Here is a 15,616-nt window from a genome sequence, read left to right as displayed (position 1 = left end):
CTGAGGAGCATTGCGGGCCGAGCTGCGGAGGCGGGTCTGCACTGAATGCCTACCGGGCGCCGTAAACACACAGGCGCGGCGCCGTCGTCGTCGGCGGCCGGCCCTCAGTGCGGCGGCGCGGCGCGGCTCAGTCGGGGCGGCAGCTCGGCAGCGGAGTGAGCTGACAGTGACAGTGGAGACTGCGGAGGTCCGGACCGGACCGGCTAGCCACGGCCGGTAGGCAGAGGATATGGCCATGGAGGCGGAGTATGCGCTGGGGAGGTAGGTGCTATAGCAGCTCACTGACTGAGCTGTGGGTGGGAAGGCCGGATGGGGCGGGTCCATTGGCCGGCCATTACCATGGCCTTGGAGCCAGCAGGTGCACGGCTGGGTGGTCGGTCCGCGCGACAGGCGCTGGCTTTACTGAACGCACGGACGCCTCGCGGCGATCGCTGACCACATGACTGGCTAGACCTGCCTCTGTGACGGCCCCGGCAGCAGGCGTGACAGTGACCCTGGCCGTCCTCCCGCTCCCCGCCCCCACCGCCGCAGGCCGTCGATACTCGGCGGACGCCCCGCACAGCTGACGAAATTGGAGCGGCCGGCCGGCGCGGCGGTCCGCCCGCCCGGCCGTCCCGTGTGCTGCTGGTCGTTCCGCCATGCCGGTGTGTGTGTACTGAGTACTGCCGTGTTGGCTGGTCCCTGAGCGCCGGCGGCCCGGCGGTGGCGGTGCATTTTTGCAGGACACTGGCGGGCCGGTGGGCCTGAGAAACCAGTTCTGGCGCCGGCCGTCTGTGTGTGGGGCTGTGTGAGTGATAGGACCGTGCGGTCGGACAGGACAGGTCATGGAAGGACATGATGCACTGGGGTCCGGTCAGGTGATTGAGTAGCACACGAGGAGGCACTCGGATCCCCGTGGTACTGCTGCTCCTTGCTGTGCAGAACCAAGTGGAATCTGTGATATTGACCAAATGAATGATAGCTGGTTAAGCATTTCGCAAAAAAAAATCATCCATTCAAGTTTTAAAACTCATTTCATACAGTTTAGATGTGGTCAGCACAAAATATTTCGTCCCTGTGTCATTACTAACTGAGTAGGAGGGCGGCTCCATTGTCCTCCCTGCCGCCGCTGGCCTCGCTGGCGGTCCGGTCGGCACGCGGTCCATATCCTGGCGGACCGTTCGGGGAACCCGTGTCCTGAGGCCGCCCGTGCATACTTCACCGAGCGGCGCCGGCCGGGTGGCGACTCGGCTCGCACTGCACGGCGCTGACCGCTACCGCCGCAGTCCTGATTCCAGGACAGGGTACTGCCAGAAACGAGCGGCTACCTGGGCTACGGCAGCACATGTCCAAGGAATGCTATTCGTTTAACAATGGCAGGAGCGTTTTAGTAACGCTTTCCTCTCCGCGGACCTCTGGTATTGTCCTCTCCGTGCTACCACCACCGCCTCGACGCGGACGGGTGGAGTTTCCGTGATGACCTGTTATGTGGAACGGCTCCCCAGGATGTCTGGAAGCGCCTCTGTTCGCCCGGGGGGACCTGTCGAGGGCAGTCGCCGTCTGTTTACGTCCGCCCGCTGCCCAGACGGTGGCAGACGAAGACGGTGCGTCGGCCTGACCTTAGCGCTGGCGCGTTATCGAACGCCGTCGCCTCTGCGGTCTTCTACACCGTCTGAGGCAATGCCCGACACCATCAGCGCTGTAAAAGCCTTTGCTCCTCGTCGTTACGCTACGTGTGACAATGTGACGGCGCCACCCGTCGCCGATCGTCTCCCTCCGGTCGGTGCGTCTCCAGCGCGCGTGCTGCTCCCGTCTGACCTTGTCGCTGTCTGCCCGGTCGCTCACCCCGCCTGACTCACGGCCGCCTATTGACTTTCTGCGCGCAGCGGACGTTGCAGCGCCGGCCGGCGGCGGTGGCTGGATTTGTCAGCCTGCGTCCGTTGAATGTCCGCCTCACACCCACTCGGTTTGGGCAGAATCATGTAATCTTGGTGAGGACCATAGTCCCATGGAGAGGCCCATGGGCCCCTGGGTCCCGGGGGATATATCGGTGCCGCCAATGGTGACCACTCCTGTCGACCGTTTGATGTAGGCCTGGCCAGTTCATTGGTGGAGAGCGGTGTCCTGTTTGGTCCGGATGGATCCGGCTCAGTCCGACCTGGCTGGACACTGTGAAACTCTGCCCATTTGATTTAATCGGTGCAGTGTCGCGTAGACGTGCATTGGTGTCTGATGCTATGTCAAATGACAGCGTTCCGATTAGCCGAAACTAAAATCAATGGCTGCTGTCTCAATACCTTACAGGCTTCTCTAGGTCTGTGCGTTGACGGAGCGTGGTCTGGGCGCCCCTAAAACCGAATCATAATCATCAGCAAACACTTATAGAGCTGTGCGTCGAGTGGTTGCGATTTGGCGGTGCCACCTGACAGATTCGTCTCACTCCAGGCTGCCGGTGCAGCTGGCGCGGCCTGCTCTTCTGGTCGGCGGAGCGGCCCGCCGCTGACGTCTGGACCCCCGCCCCCGCCCCCGCTCCCGCCCCCGCCCCCGCCCCGCTCCCGACCCCGCCCCCGCCCCCGCCCAGTCGGCGCCCATTGGCTCCGATAGCGTATCGCGGCCGCAGACGCTACCGGCATAGCTGGCGTGTCAAGGTCGCGGCCGTCGCGCTTCTCGGTTCAGCCGTGTTTCCGCCGAGTCATCATGGTTGGCTCCGCTCCCAAATGGCGCCGCTTTTGCTTTCCTTGTTGTTTTGTTGTCCTATCCAGTTCTTGCTGTCTCAGCAGACAGCCGTAACTCCCATCCGCGGCTCATAGCTTGAGCGGGATGCCCGCATCAACTCACGGCATCTCACCGCTGCAGCTCACCGCATCTCACTGCATCAGCTCACCGTAGCCCAAAGACAGCTCAACCATATCCCCAAACCGCCGATCGGCAAACAGGTCTCACCGATTCGACAGAACAGCGCAGCCGGCCGAGCGGCTTTGTGAGCGGTTCGTAGCGGTTTTTGTGCTTGTGAGGCCGACACTGAGAATAAACGAATGCAACTAGCGTGCGCCTGGCTGAGTCATTGTGTGGGTTCTCCATTAGTGCTGCACCGGTCGAATGTCAGGCGGCAGGATGGGTCACGTGTGCTGTGTCGCAATGCCCGTGATTCGGTTTTCTCGAAGGTGGCATGCGTGCTGAGCTGTTGCGCATAGGTTCCAGAAGACGATCCGCCGTTCAACTCCGGTGTTGAAGTGATTGTAGCTCTATCCGCGCTGAACAGGGACCCACAGTCCTGACAAACGGGTACAGTCCCGAGGCCGGTGTTCCCCCGGCTAGCTTACACCTGCTGGGTGCTTGCCCACCTGCTTATGCGAGGGTAATTGTAACATCGATTATAACAGTGAGCCGGCCCGATCGGTCGGAGGGCACAGCTCTCTGGTGACTCTCGGCGCACCGGGAATCACCCGCTCCAGCCTGACAGTGGCTTCTACTGGCCGTATCCGGGAGCCTGGCGGTCACGTGCCGGCGTCAGTGGACCGAAACAGAACGGAACTCGGCACTGAAACTGCTGTCAATGCCTCACAAATATCCGCCCGTGTAGGGTGACGATTTTCCATTTTGTGTTTGCCTGGGAGTTAGCAGGAAGCCACTATTCTTCTTTCAAATAGTGCTGCCGAATGATGCATGAAATATTGATTATTTGGTAAATACTAAGAGAGTCCGGTCTTTCCCATGTCTCAAGCAAAGAAAAAAATCAGACGTTACCGAGCCCTGAGCTACAGAACCTGGGCACCTGGCGAGCTGACGAGCGGAGCTGATCTAGCATCCCCAGAGAACTATTAGCAGCCCCACTTGCGACCAACTCTTGTCTGAGGTGGACTTATCAGGAAGGAATTGTTGACTTGCTTTGTGTGAGGTCTGTCGAACAGCTGACTGGCCAGTCTCCCCCAACCCTCCCCCGTTCCGCCACTTCTGTCGCCCCTGCAAACACTCAGCTGAGCGGGGGGGGGAGGCGGGGGGGGGGGGGCACGAACGGGTCATCAGCTGATCTGACTCATGGCACAGGTGTCCGCGCTGTGTCCGATATTTGTCTGCTGTCTGTCTGCACCTGTCCACTGTCTGCACAGAAAGGGGAAGTATCTGTCAAGGCGAGGCTTATGAACACAGACTTATTTTCATTGAACGATGCAGTCTGGATCACCAGAGAGCCGCTCATCATTATCTATGACAGATGATGAAAGATATCGAGTGTGCTTCGCCCAGCTTCGCCCTCCTATGCACGCCACAGGTCTCGGCTTCGTTGGAAGTTGACACCTTTTTTCAGGGCACAACTAGCCGAGACAGTAAGAAACTGTGGGGAATGAGGAAGATAGTGTGAGCTCGGCCCATCTTTGACAAACATATTGAATTGGAACGGCTAAAAACAAACCTGTTTTTCATAAAAGTTTTGAGTCGGATAAAAACAAAACTGCTAACGTTGTTCGCACACGCACGCACGTTTGGTCTGACAGTTTGGAGCGCGCTGACAGTCTACCCTGTGTCCTGTTAGCCCCTGGCAAGTATTTGGGCCGATCGGGCCGCCTATCTAAATAAAGTGGCTGGTCCGGCCGGCCGTCGGCAGCTCTGCAGGGACAGGCTGCTGCTGCTGCCGCCGGCTGCCGGATGGACGGGCTCCGTCGCGCCGGCAATTGATTATGTAACGCACGGCCGGGGCGGCGACCGCGGCCGGCTGGCCGGCGGATCGACCGACCGGTCTGAGAGGAGGGCTGATGTGCTCTTCACAGTGTACACAGGCTCCGGGTGGAACAATTTCTGAGGTGTGCATTGTGCAGATCAATAAGTCGCTTTTGAGCTTTGGATTTGAGTGTAGCATGGGTATTGACTTGCATTGATTGAGCTTCTTCATAGAGCTTCTTGCACAGAGAAGCCAAGCTCGGAGGGTTTTTGTTACTCGGGCGGTGATAGGTATGTAAAAGGGAAGCCGTTTCAGTGCTGTTTCTTCATTGCTTTATAAGTGACAATTGGATGAAATTCCTCGTTGTCATGAAATGCCAGCGTGGCAAGGAACCGACCACCTATATATTCGAGCTTGCTAACCGTTTGTCCTGTACCCGTGACTGACACCTGGCTGTCCTGAGCCGGTGCTCAGCGGACCAGGACAAACAGGACAAATTGTAGGTGCGAGACGTTGGTCGATGAGTCACGGTGGTAGCCGGCTGGCCGGGCGGGCGGGCGGCATGGTGCGGCCGCCGACCGGGTACTTTTCCGACCGATCCACTCCGGCGGCGGGCCCGCTCCAAACTGAGTGCTGCCGCCGCGGTGGGCGGTCAGCTCACCAAGTGGACGGGACCGCTGCAATTGAGGGTGAGTCTGACGAGAAACGTCTGGGAGCATCCTGGGTTTATAGTGAGGTGGGTCATGAACTCAACCAACGCGTTATTCCGCAATGCGTAGCTTGAACTGCCATTATGACCGCTGAGCAACCTTTCCCAACTGGTCAATGTGCCCAACAGCAGGTCCTGTCAGTGCGTTGTGTGCGTGCGGCAGCCCACCAGCCGTGTGACGCCCTCTATTAGCCGCATCCCTACGTCTGCCGCGGTGGACCGTGCTCCTCCGGCCGCCATCGGCTCATGGACGGGCCGGGGCGGCAGCGGCTACTCCAAGGTCAGCGGCGCGCGGCCGCCGCCGGCAGCGGCGCTCCTGACCTTGTCAGCACCGCCCGGCGTGCAACGAACCCGCCCCGGCCGGCGGACCGGCGTGTGACGGCCGTAACGATATGTGTGACGGTATGTGACAGAGGTGACGCCAGCCGCTCCGGACTGCCCTATCGTGTCAGCCCGACGGGTGATAAGTCACGCAGTCACTTCATACGGCGCTGACGTGAGGTGGTGCGGCACGTCACCCTGAAAGGGGTACACTGAGAAAAAAAAAAAATTATTCCCCTGGAACACCTTTAAGGGTGTGTACCAAACTGCACCTCGCTGGGGTGTCAGACGGGTGTCACTTTTGACACCAATACAGGTGTCATTGGGAATGAAACACCGGGTGTCTGACACCCTTTTAGGTGTCTGATACCCTTTTGGGTGCACACCCAAAAGGGTGTCAGACACCCGGTGTTTGATTCCCAATGACACCTGTATTGGTGTCAAAAGTGACACCCGTCTGACACCCCAGCGAGGTGCAGTTTGGTACACACCCTTAAAGGTGTTACGAGAGTGTTCATTGGATGCCAAAAAAGGTGTCGACATATTCTTACATTTATTGGTTCAAACAGGCATATCGCATACAATGGCATTCCTATCTTGTATACAGCAACAAACTATAAAGTACAAAAAAAAATATGGGCTCTATATTTACGGAGAAATCCAATGAAAACTCACCGAAACACATCGGGTCCATTCACAGTGGGAAGTTGCTCGCATTTCAGCAATGATAATTAACCGTCGATTATCTCCAACCAGATGTTATTCCGCAGTTCACTTGCTTTCGTTTCCATGGTGCAATGCTGTGTTGTCATCCTCACTCCAGACTTCAAATTTCACCGAGTACAGCCCGCCTCGTCATTTGAATAAACACGGAGCAAGCTACAAATAAAAGCTAAACATTATCATTAACGCACAATCACTTGAAGAAGTACACTGCGAACAACGTTCGGCGCCACTATATCCACATAAATTCAAAAAAGCCCTGCCATCACTCACACCGCACACGCACCACGTGGCACGCCGCCGCCAACTGAAATCTAACGGCTTTCCTGCAAGGTGGCGCGTTTTGATCTTCGCATGGTTGACGCCGTGACTAGCACACAAATGACGTCACACATTGAAGCTTGCTGATTGGGTAATGATTCAAACCACTGGACCTGCTGTGGTTTCTAGCACTGCTACGGAGTCAGAGTCGGAGTCTGATGGAGTTGGCAGTTCTGGCCGGAATAGGAGTCCATTTTGGAAGACAGAGCGGGAGTGCGAGTCACTGAAAATCCGTTAGACACCGCATCCCTGGTTCCTAACACAAGTGACGTCAGAACAATTTATGTGATGATTTAGGTTCGAATACACGACAGCTTTCAAACATTTCATGACTCATGCTGGAATGTTCCTCAACAAATGACAACACAGTGAAGGTATCACAAGGGTATCAGATCCCTTTTAAGGAACATTTTTGTTTACACCTTTTGAAGTGTTGATGGTTTAGGGTGTTTGACACCCGAATGGATGTTGGTGTAGGACACCCATTAATGTGTCTTTCTGAATCCCATTATGGTGTGTTTAAAAGCGCGTTGCACTTGAAGGTTGTCATCGTGGTGTTGTACACCTCCATGATTCCCAAAACAACATTTTTGACACCAATCTGGGCGTTATATATGACACTGCAATGATGTCCGACACCCGTGAGACACCCCATGGGAATATTTTTCCTCATTTTTTTCACACTGTTTTTGGTGTCAGATCCTTTTGCAAGTGTCAATGTGACACCTCTAGCAGTGTCGGACACTCTTAACATTCCGCTTCAATAAATGGCAACACCTGTGAAGGCATCATAAGGGTGTCAGATGCTTTTAAAAGAACATTTTTGACACCTTTTAGGGTGTTTGATACCTTAGAGTGTTTGATACCCGGATGGGTGTGGGTGTCGGACACCTATTAAGGTGTCATGCTGAATCCCATTAAGGTATATCTAGACGCTCGCATGCGAACGAACACTTGAAAGGGTGTCATCGTGGTGTTGTACACCTTAATGATTCCCTAAACAGCATTTTTCAACACCAATCTGGGTGTTCGATGACACCTCCAATGGTGTCTGACACCCGTAAAACACCCCTGGGGAATAATTTTTTTTCTCAGTGTACGTCATCAGCTGTCAGACACGGGTGTCGGCATACGTCATCGTTTGACACTGGTGTCAGACAGGGGGTGTCAGACAGTCCCGAGTGTCAGCGGGACAGGGAGACTGTGTAGGTGGACATCCGCCCGTACTGAAGACCCGCCCGCCCGTATTGGAAGCCCGTGAAGTGTCTAAGCTGAAAGCTAGCTTTTCAGTTTGTTTGTGGTGACAAGCCTCTTAGTCTGGTCCTATAGACATGCGTTATCTTTGTACCTATTGAACCAGAGACCCTGTAGATAGAAATGTATGCAAGGTTCTTAGGGAGGTTTATCAGGACTCTTGAGCTGAGATAATTTATCTCATCAGAGGACAAGCTGTTTGTGTGAAACACACACTGATAAACGCCACCGTTACGCTGGCGAGGATGTCTTAGATCGACAGACCTGGCCTCTGTTCGCCTGCCTTCAAATTGTCATGTTTCGAAATTGCGAACAGTTCGAAAGCGTCCGTCGCTCCCCAAACTAGCTGTGGCAGCTACACGTTCAGGCCGTCGGACTGGGTCGGACGGCCGTACCGAGTGCCAGGATTAGTCCAGTCCAGAGTCGGACAGTCACGACAGATAGGGCTGCTTGTTGGTGGCGTTCAGTGAGATGGTGGATCATCTAAGGTTCCTCTTCTGACTGTCGAGATTCCAGTGGCCATACCTTCCTGTCCGCTAGGTGTCAGTTTGAGGAGGGTCATCTCACAACCGGTCAGAGCCTCAAACGCACCTCTCCCGTCCCTACCACCGCCACCGCTGCTGCTGAGAGGTGTACCCAAATCCTTGAACCCGACCGCAGACATGGTTCCATGAAGGTACACGCGGGTTCCTGCCAGCTGCCACCCTGGACCGGCTCGGAGGTCGGTCTCGGCGCCGGCCGGTCCGCCGAAATATGTATGAACTCGTCTGCGCGGGCGCGGGGTCGTCGGGTACGTACTGCGGTCACAAGTGTTATAGCTCTGACCCTGGGGCCAGGTGCTGCTGTGTGGTTGAACGTCGCTATACTCGAACTGTGGCTCCGGACCGTTGCGTGTGTTGATGATGGCCATTGCTTTGAACGGTCTGGTGCTGTTCAGGTAGCCTCGGCACTAGATGTTCCCTCGGTCATACCGCCGCTTTATGGGCTGTAGCTTCCATATAAGGAAAAGGGATTGGCACGCTATCAACATTTGATATGGTACACCGGGGGATCCAACCTTTTTTGCTTTTAGATTATGAGCTTCCATGGAATGGAACGGCTAACACAATATTACTTCTTATCGTGCACTATAATAGACAGCGGAATCGTAGCTTTCCGCTGCCAGCCCACATACCTAGCTTTAAAAAAAACCTAACGTCAATTTGGAGAAGCCGCAATATCATATCCGACCGCGTCAGCCAGTGGTATTTTAGTTCTCTGGAGGTTTCGAGCTTCTATTTGGGATCCACTCCCGTAGTTCAGTGATGTTATATCACAGCCGAATCTCGTCCTAGGATTACCGTTGTGAAGAGCACGATGCTCTCATGGCAATGGTTACCGTAACGGAGGAAGGACTTTTCCCACTTTGTATTTTAATTGTGGTCGATATGAGCCTTTGGTGACGTAAGCACTTGTCAGTGGGTCCTCTCTGCAACACACAGAAAGGGATGAACGCACGCGGCTCAACGGCCGATTTCGGGGAAGTGCCTACGGTCCACGCTCTGAACGGACAGAACCGTGACTCATCGGATGACTCAGACTCTGTCCGTCACTGCAGACGTCCCTATCAGACGCGTCAGTGAGATAAAACGAACCTAGATTTCTACAGAAGGATAGTCTCATACGATCGAACATGATTCGCATAAACAGCGTTAGGGGACGGTTTCGTTACTTCGTATGGTGAGTCATGGGTCAAACTCTAACCCTAGCTCGCGGGCTGGGAGCGGTTGTGCCGCTGTTTACTGCACCCCGGGGGTGCAATTCCACCCGGCTGTGCTCTGTGGCCGTCTGGCCGGGCCGACCCCGCTCCGCCGCGGCGCCGTACGATGGGCAATGTGAGCCTGCCGGGCGGTGTTCATTGTTCCGCCTCAGCGTCTGGCGTCCAACCGTCCTGCCGCCGGCCGGGGCGGCCGGGGCAGCGGTGTTGTCCTGGAGATCAGATGCTATCTGGTGATGTTGACTAGAAGTTACCTCTGATTTTTGTGTGACTTCTGCTGCCCACAGCACCAGCGATTGGTATCTTCAATTTGTTTATTTCTATCGGGATTTACTTGCCTTGCACTTCAGCTGCTTCAAGTCGAATGTTTGAAAATAACTATGTCGTTAGCGTCTTCACGCTGCTCCCCATCAGGTTCTGTAACGCTTCTTGAAATATCTCTCACTCGCGCTACCGTTGCCGTTGGTCCCTTTCAATTCTCACTTACAGATCATCAGTGTATCATTCCGATACTTCACCTGCTTCCGGTCATATCGCTGACCTCCAGACCACCAAAGAGACCCCTTCTGGCGGAAGAGCCTCTCTCTGCTCCGTTGACTGTGGGGAGACCCTCTTTTGATATGCCCTTTCCGCGTGTGAAGAGATCCCTTCTGATAGGAGGCCCCTCTCTCCACCAGCTGACTGTGGAGAATGGAAACGCTTTCGGACGAGAGACCCCACCTGACGTGACCTTTCACCGTTGACTGTGGGGAGACCCGTGTTCTGACAGTATACACCCCTCTCTGTCTCCCGCAGGTCCAACACGGTCTCGATGGCCGAGGTGCCGGAGGTGACCGGCTCGGTGGTCACCCCCACCACCGGCAAAATCATCAAGGAGGGCTGGCTCTACAAGCGAGGTGAGCGTGGGTGGCTGCGGCTGGCAGTCTACGTGGGAGTGCGGTGCGTCCAGCGTTGGCTCCTGTCTACGTGGGAGTGGGTGCGGTGAATGCTAGCTGCCCAGGACGATGGTTTAAGGGGGTGATGTAAAGTACTTGCTAATCTTTTTGTTCTGGCACAGACGTCCTACAGCCCACACTCATTGCTGCAATGAGTTCAACGGTAATAACTGACCATTCATGCAGAAGGGCTGGCTCTAAAGCGAGCCTGTGTCTGGCGTGAGCGCCGGTTAGCCATTCAAAGGCAGTATCTTACCGCTTCCTGTGTCGTGTATGGACAACTTGGGACCTGTTCCGAATCCCACGTACTCACCTGATCCCGTTGTCTCGTCTTTAGAGTCCCGAGCGAGTCTTAAACAAAGCGTGAGCCTGTGAGTTGTCCGGTCACTGACCCCCCAGCCTGCCCCAACCCTCCGATTCTAACACAAGTGAATGGACCTGTGACGTCATAGGTACCGGTTTATACCTCACAGGGGCAGTCACCGCTGAAATTATTATCGGCGGGTTTTCCCGGGGCGACAGGGCGTGGTAATTAATATCATTAATGTTTCCCTGTCAGTAGATCCTCTGGGGGATGGGTAATAGGTATGATAGCATAGCAGGATGGCTCGTGGCTGTGTGGCCAGGTGGGTAGGATGTGTTGGGAAATGGATACAGTGACGCGTTGGTGAGATGCAAGCCTCCAGGAAATATGTGAACCAAATATAGCAGGCAGTGTCCCAGTACCAAAAGGAGACACGTGACGTGAATTTATGTCTAGGAATTAGTTGGTTGGCATGCGGGCATCTGCTTATTCTGCTTGTGACTATTCGTACACGCAGAACCTAAGACGGCAGGCTAATTGTAACATTACTTATACATACAATTACAAAATACCTAAACCTACTACAAGCTGAACACAAAGAGGGGATGGACAACCTCAATCGCTCTGGAGTTGGTCCCTGCCAGCTGCCGCCACCGTTGTCACGGTTCCATGGCCACCGCGGCCCCGAGTCGCGGCACAGCCGGTCCGCGCGCCACTAAATGCCACTCCGCGCTCACCGTTTTACAACCGGCCGGCGCGGCGGCCTCGCGGCTCGCTGTGAGTTTCCGGCGGCTGCATGGCAACTGGCGTCTCTCTGGAGCTCTGTGGGGAGGAGGTGATCTGGTCTGACCGGCACCGAGGTGTGGATTAGCCTCGGCCGGCCGCTCTCGGCGCCTCCGCGGCGTCACGAACGCGGTTCTCCAGGCAGCGGTCCGGGAATCGGGCTCCGAGTCTGCAGAAATCCGCGGTGGTCGCATGTGATGGGGATGGTGGTGGCCGGCAGGTTGTGTGTGGAAGGGTGGTGACTCTGGTGAGGGTGGAGACACTGGGGCACTGAACAGTGGACACAGTTCAGGTGTCAGGTGGAGACCCTGGGTTTGGAAATTGGGTGGTGGTTATTGTAATCATAGTTGTAAGGAGTGGCATTTGGTGTTTGGCAGGTTAGCTAGGCCGAATAGAAGGTAAACTCGGGGTGCCAAATTGAGCATCTGTGTTCCAGTAAATGGTCATTTAGGACTTGATCCAATGAACGAGACAATAGCCAAAATGGTGTAGCTTTGAGTCCTTATTTCTTTCCTGGTGGCCATGGTTGTCCTGTGGTGAATTTAGGGATCGCGTTCGCACAACCAGTCTCTCTTATCTCAGACACCTATGCGCGCCTCTGGCCGCCTGCGTCAATCTACCCTCCGCAGTTCGCCCTGCCCTCCGCAGTTCGCCCACGTCAGTCTGCAACTTCGTCTGACGCTGCTGACGTCCCATTCGTCTGCCAGCTGACGTGCCGGACGTGCCGACAGTTTGCGGCCGACCGTGACGCATTGTCGACACTCGCGGCGTCCGTCCGTCCGTTCGTCCGTCCGTCCGTCCGTCCGTCCGTCTGGACGTCGGGACGCCTGTCCGCATGTTCGCCTGTTCGCCCGTCCGTCCGTCTTTCTGCCCTTCCGCCCCATTCTGTAGACACAGGTGTCCTCTCGGTGTAAACAAATGGCCACACCAGCTGGGCGGAAGGAATTACCCTGTGTTCTGTGTAGGCTGTGGTAGGCACTGAGTAACCGGGCGTCCTGCCCTTACCAACTTGTGGTATGTTCCTCCGTTCTGCCTTACAATCTCTCTCAGTCCCGTCCGTGTGTTAGGTGGGGCGCTCTCCGGGGGTGACGATGACGCCATCGCCCCGGGCCGAGTTGGTTTAGTCTCGGCCGTGTTTTGTGCAGACTGTCTGGGTGGGTCGGAGGGGGAGGGGTGGATCGTCTCGCCCGGCTCCTCAGAGGCCCATTAGCGGCGGTCTGCAGCTGTGCCGGGTGTCTGCAGTGGCATGGGCTCGGTTCCCCTGTCTGGGTCGGCGGTGAGCTCGGCACCCTGGCCCCAGTCGGGCTCCGACCGACCGAGGCCGGTTCACGGAACGGGCGAGACTGACGCACATGTTGACAACTCTGGCCGGCTGTGGAACGCGGCGGTATGCGCACCGAGTACGGAGGACACCGCACTGCCCGTGCCCGGCCGGCGACCTGTGCGCCCGGGCGGTGACCTACGCTCGGCCGGCGACCTGTGCCCGGGCGGCGACCTGTGTCCGGCCGGCCGGTGACCTACGCTCGGCCGGTGACCTGCACCGGTGCCCGCCCGTCAGTCCGGCCGTCGCGCCCGGCTCCACACAGGCTGCGCGTCGCCCGGCCGGCCGTTCACCTCTTGTTATTCACCTTCCACTGTTGGTAATTTACGATCAACTTCCGTTGTCCGCGCTCCGTTGTCCGGTCAACTTTGCTGCTATTGTGAATTGACAGCTTTGCGTCATTTTGTTTTCACCATGCACTCCATCTGTCCAGTGTTCACTTCCAACCATCAACAATCCTCTCCACGGCGCTCTTCCACTGTCCTTCTACAACATACCGTCCATCTCAGCATCCTGTCTTCATTCCACTGTCCACCTTCCACCATTAACATTCCACCCACCTCCACCGTCCACCTCTCTTCCACCCCTGCCCCCGCCGGCCGGTCGGCTGTTTCCGATGCCGCGCTGTTGTTTGCACACACATACTCTGGGCTGTTTTGGCGGCCAAGGTCACCGCTGTTTTTGCAGTCAAGGGCACCGAGGCGGCGGCCCGATCGGGAAGTGAACGACCTGTATTGCTCCGGCCGGCGAGAGATTGGTCGTAGACGGTCACGGCTGCAGGCGGGAGAGTGCAGAGACCGGCCCCGCGCGGCCGCTGCCGCAATAGTTTGGGGCTTGGGGCTGGTGTTTGTCGCTCCATTATCGTGCGGTGTGTTGGATGTTGTTGGAGACGAGAGCAATTCGTTCCGACGAGCTGTTTTTGTGCTCGGAATTCGGAAATGGCCGCGAGAAACAGTGCCTCCGCCATCGCTGATGTGGGTTTTGTTTTCGGAGTGGCTTGAGGAAAGCTGTCTTGTTGTTCACTGTCGAGTTTGTGCGTATAAAAAGTTGTTATCTCACTCAGTAAAAGTAACCATATCGGTCGAAATTGGGTGCATCTTGCACACTGTTACGGGTCGGTATTCGTCAGCTTATCTCCTTCCTCCCACATTCCAATTTTGTCTTCTATCTTCGCGACTGCTTTCCTTTCTGCTTACGGATCTGTTTCCTGTTCTGATTTCCCTCCCGGCCCATCATGTTCCTTCTCAGCCACCAGCGCCGCTGCCGTGACCGAAGCCTATTTATGAGTCGCGCTGCCGCCCGCGCTAACCCCGGAACGTGCCGTCACTAACGGCTGGCACCACCGCACCGCAGCGGTCACCACAGCGGTCACCAGTATCACCACTGCGGTGCACCACTGACCACTCGGTGTTTATGTCGTAAGAGAGAGGGCTGAAATGGCGAGGGAGAGGATGAGAGTCTGAATCGATCGTGACTGGACCTGGCGGCAGACAGCAATGGATGAACGGATAGCATTGGTGAGAAAGAAGTGAGACTGCAGACTTTCTGTATTGAAATTGACTACGATTATATAGTGGTGTGGTGGTTATAGTGTTGGCTGATTCCGTACCGCTGAAACTCCCTCCACGGCGACTCCAGTTAATACTATGTTTATTAGCCGCGATAGACGTGCTGTTTTTTCGCATGTAAAAATTGGTCGCGTTATCTGCTATTCGGCAGCTTTGTTTAAAGTGCTTGGTAAACAGATCTTGTCTCCGAGACCGAGTTATTTGCCGAGCGGCTAACCGGTTCTGGGATATTAGAGGCGGGTGGAGCTGAGATCGTAACTCTTCAACGGTGCGAAGAAGTGAAAACTCAAACACTCGTCAGCGTTCTATGGTTTGTTTAGTGATCGCCGAATGGTTGGAATCCGACGTTATAACATGGATTACGTCAGATGCCTCGCTTGCGCCTCATCGTGACTGACATCCTAGCCCACCCGGAATTTATTTCTGAGAACGCTACAGCTGAAATGTTGAATACTTTGTACGGCAGAAAGAACTGATGAAGCATAGACCACTATATATCCACTATAGATATATAGTGGTCTATGGATGAAGGCATGCATATCTCGCTTAAATATAGCAATAATTAGTTTTGCGTTGTTTCGACGTATTTGGGTGATTTTTTCACTTGTATCCCCCTGACTTTCTATCGATCGTCCCCACCCTCCTTCCGCCGTGGACATCACATCAAAACACCTGACTAACCGCCCCCCCCCCCTCTCCTTCCACAGGTGAACACATCAAGACCTGGCGGCCGCGCTACTTCACACTGTTTGACGACGGAAAGCTGCTGGGGTTCAAACAGGCGCCGTCGGCGGGCGACTTCAGCTCGCCGCTGAACGACTTCAATGTCCGAGACAGTCAGGTACGAGAGGGGAATATGTCTGACAGGTCAGACGGATGCCTGTAGCGGGTACGAGATATTCGGGTCTATGTTTGTCAGGTCAGGCCAGGTTATTACTTGGTACAGTTAGAGGTAAGAGGTAGGACATTGTGAGTCAGGTTAGGC

General features: G+C 55.6%; 1 protein-coding gene across 10 annotated transcripts in view; it reads left to right on the top strand.

Annotated features, from left to right (window-relative positions):
* Nucleotides 1-15,616, top strand: part of LOC122370031 (RAC-beta serine/threonine-protein kinase-like) — a 35,438-nt gene that overhangs the window by 4,199 nt on the left and 15,623 nt on the right. For 8 of the 10 annotated variants that reach the window (XM_043345267.1, XM_043345266.1, XM_043345265.1 and 5 more), the window contains 2 exons: nucleotides 10,516-10,616; nucleotides 15,339-15,472. In XM_043345267.1, the coding sequence (XP_043201202.1) occupies nucleotides 10,532-10,616; nucleotides 15,339-15,472 (219 nt within the window). In that variant the 5' untranslated portion in view covers nucleotides 10,516-10,531. Of the gene's footprint in view, nucleotides 1-106; nucleotides 262-5,196; nucleotides 5,326-10,515; nucleotides 10,617-15,338; nucleotides 15,473-15,616 lie in introns of those variants that run through there. The other 2 variants (XM_043345260.1, XM_043345262.1) reach the window with 2 other exon arrangements.

Source organism: Amphibalanus amphitrite, unplaced genomic scaffold (genome assembly GCF_019059575.1).
Source record: "Amphibalanus amphitrite isolate SeventyFive unplaced genomic scaffold, NRLGWU_Aamphi_draft 001092F_arrow, whole genome shotgun sequence".
Taxonomy (NCBI): Eukaryota; Metazoa; Arthropoda; class Thecostraca; order Balanomorpha; family Balanidae; genus Amphibalanus; species Amphibalanus amphitrite.
Note: the sequence above shows the minus strand (reverse complement) of the source record. Positions and strands in the feature narration are given on the sequence as shown.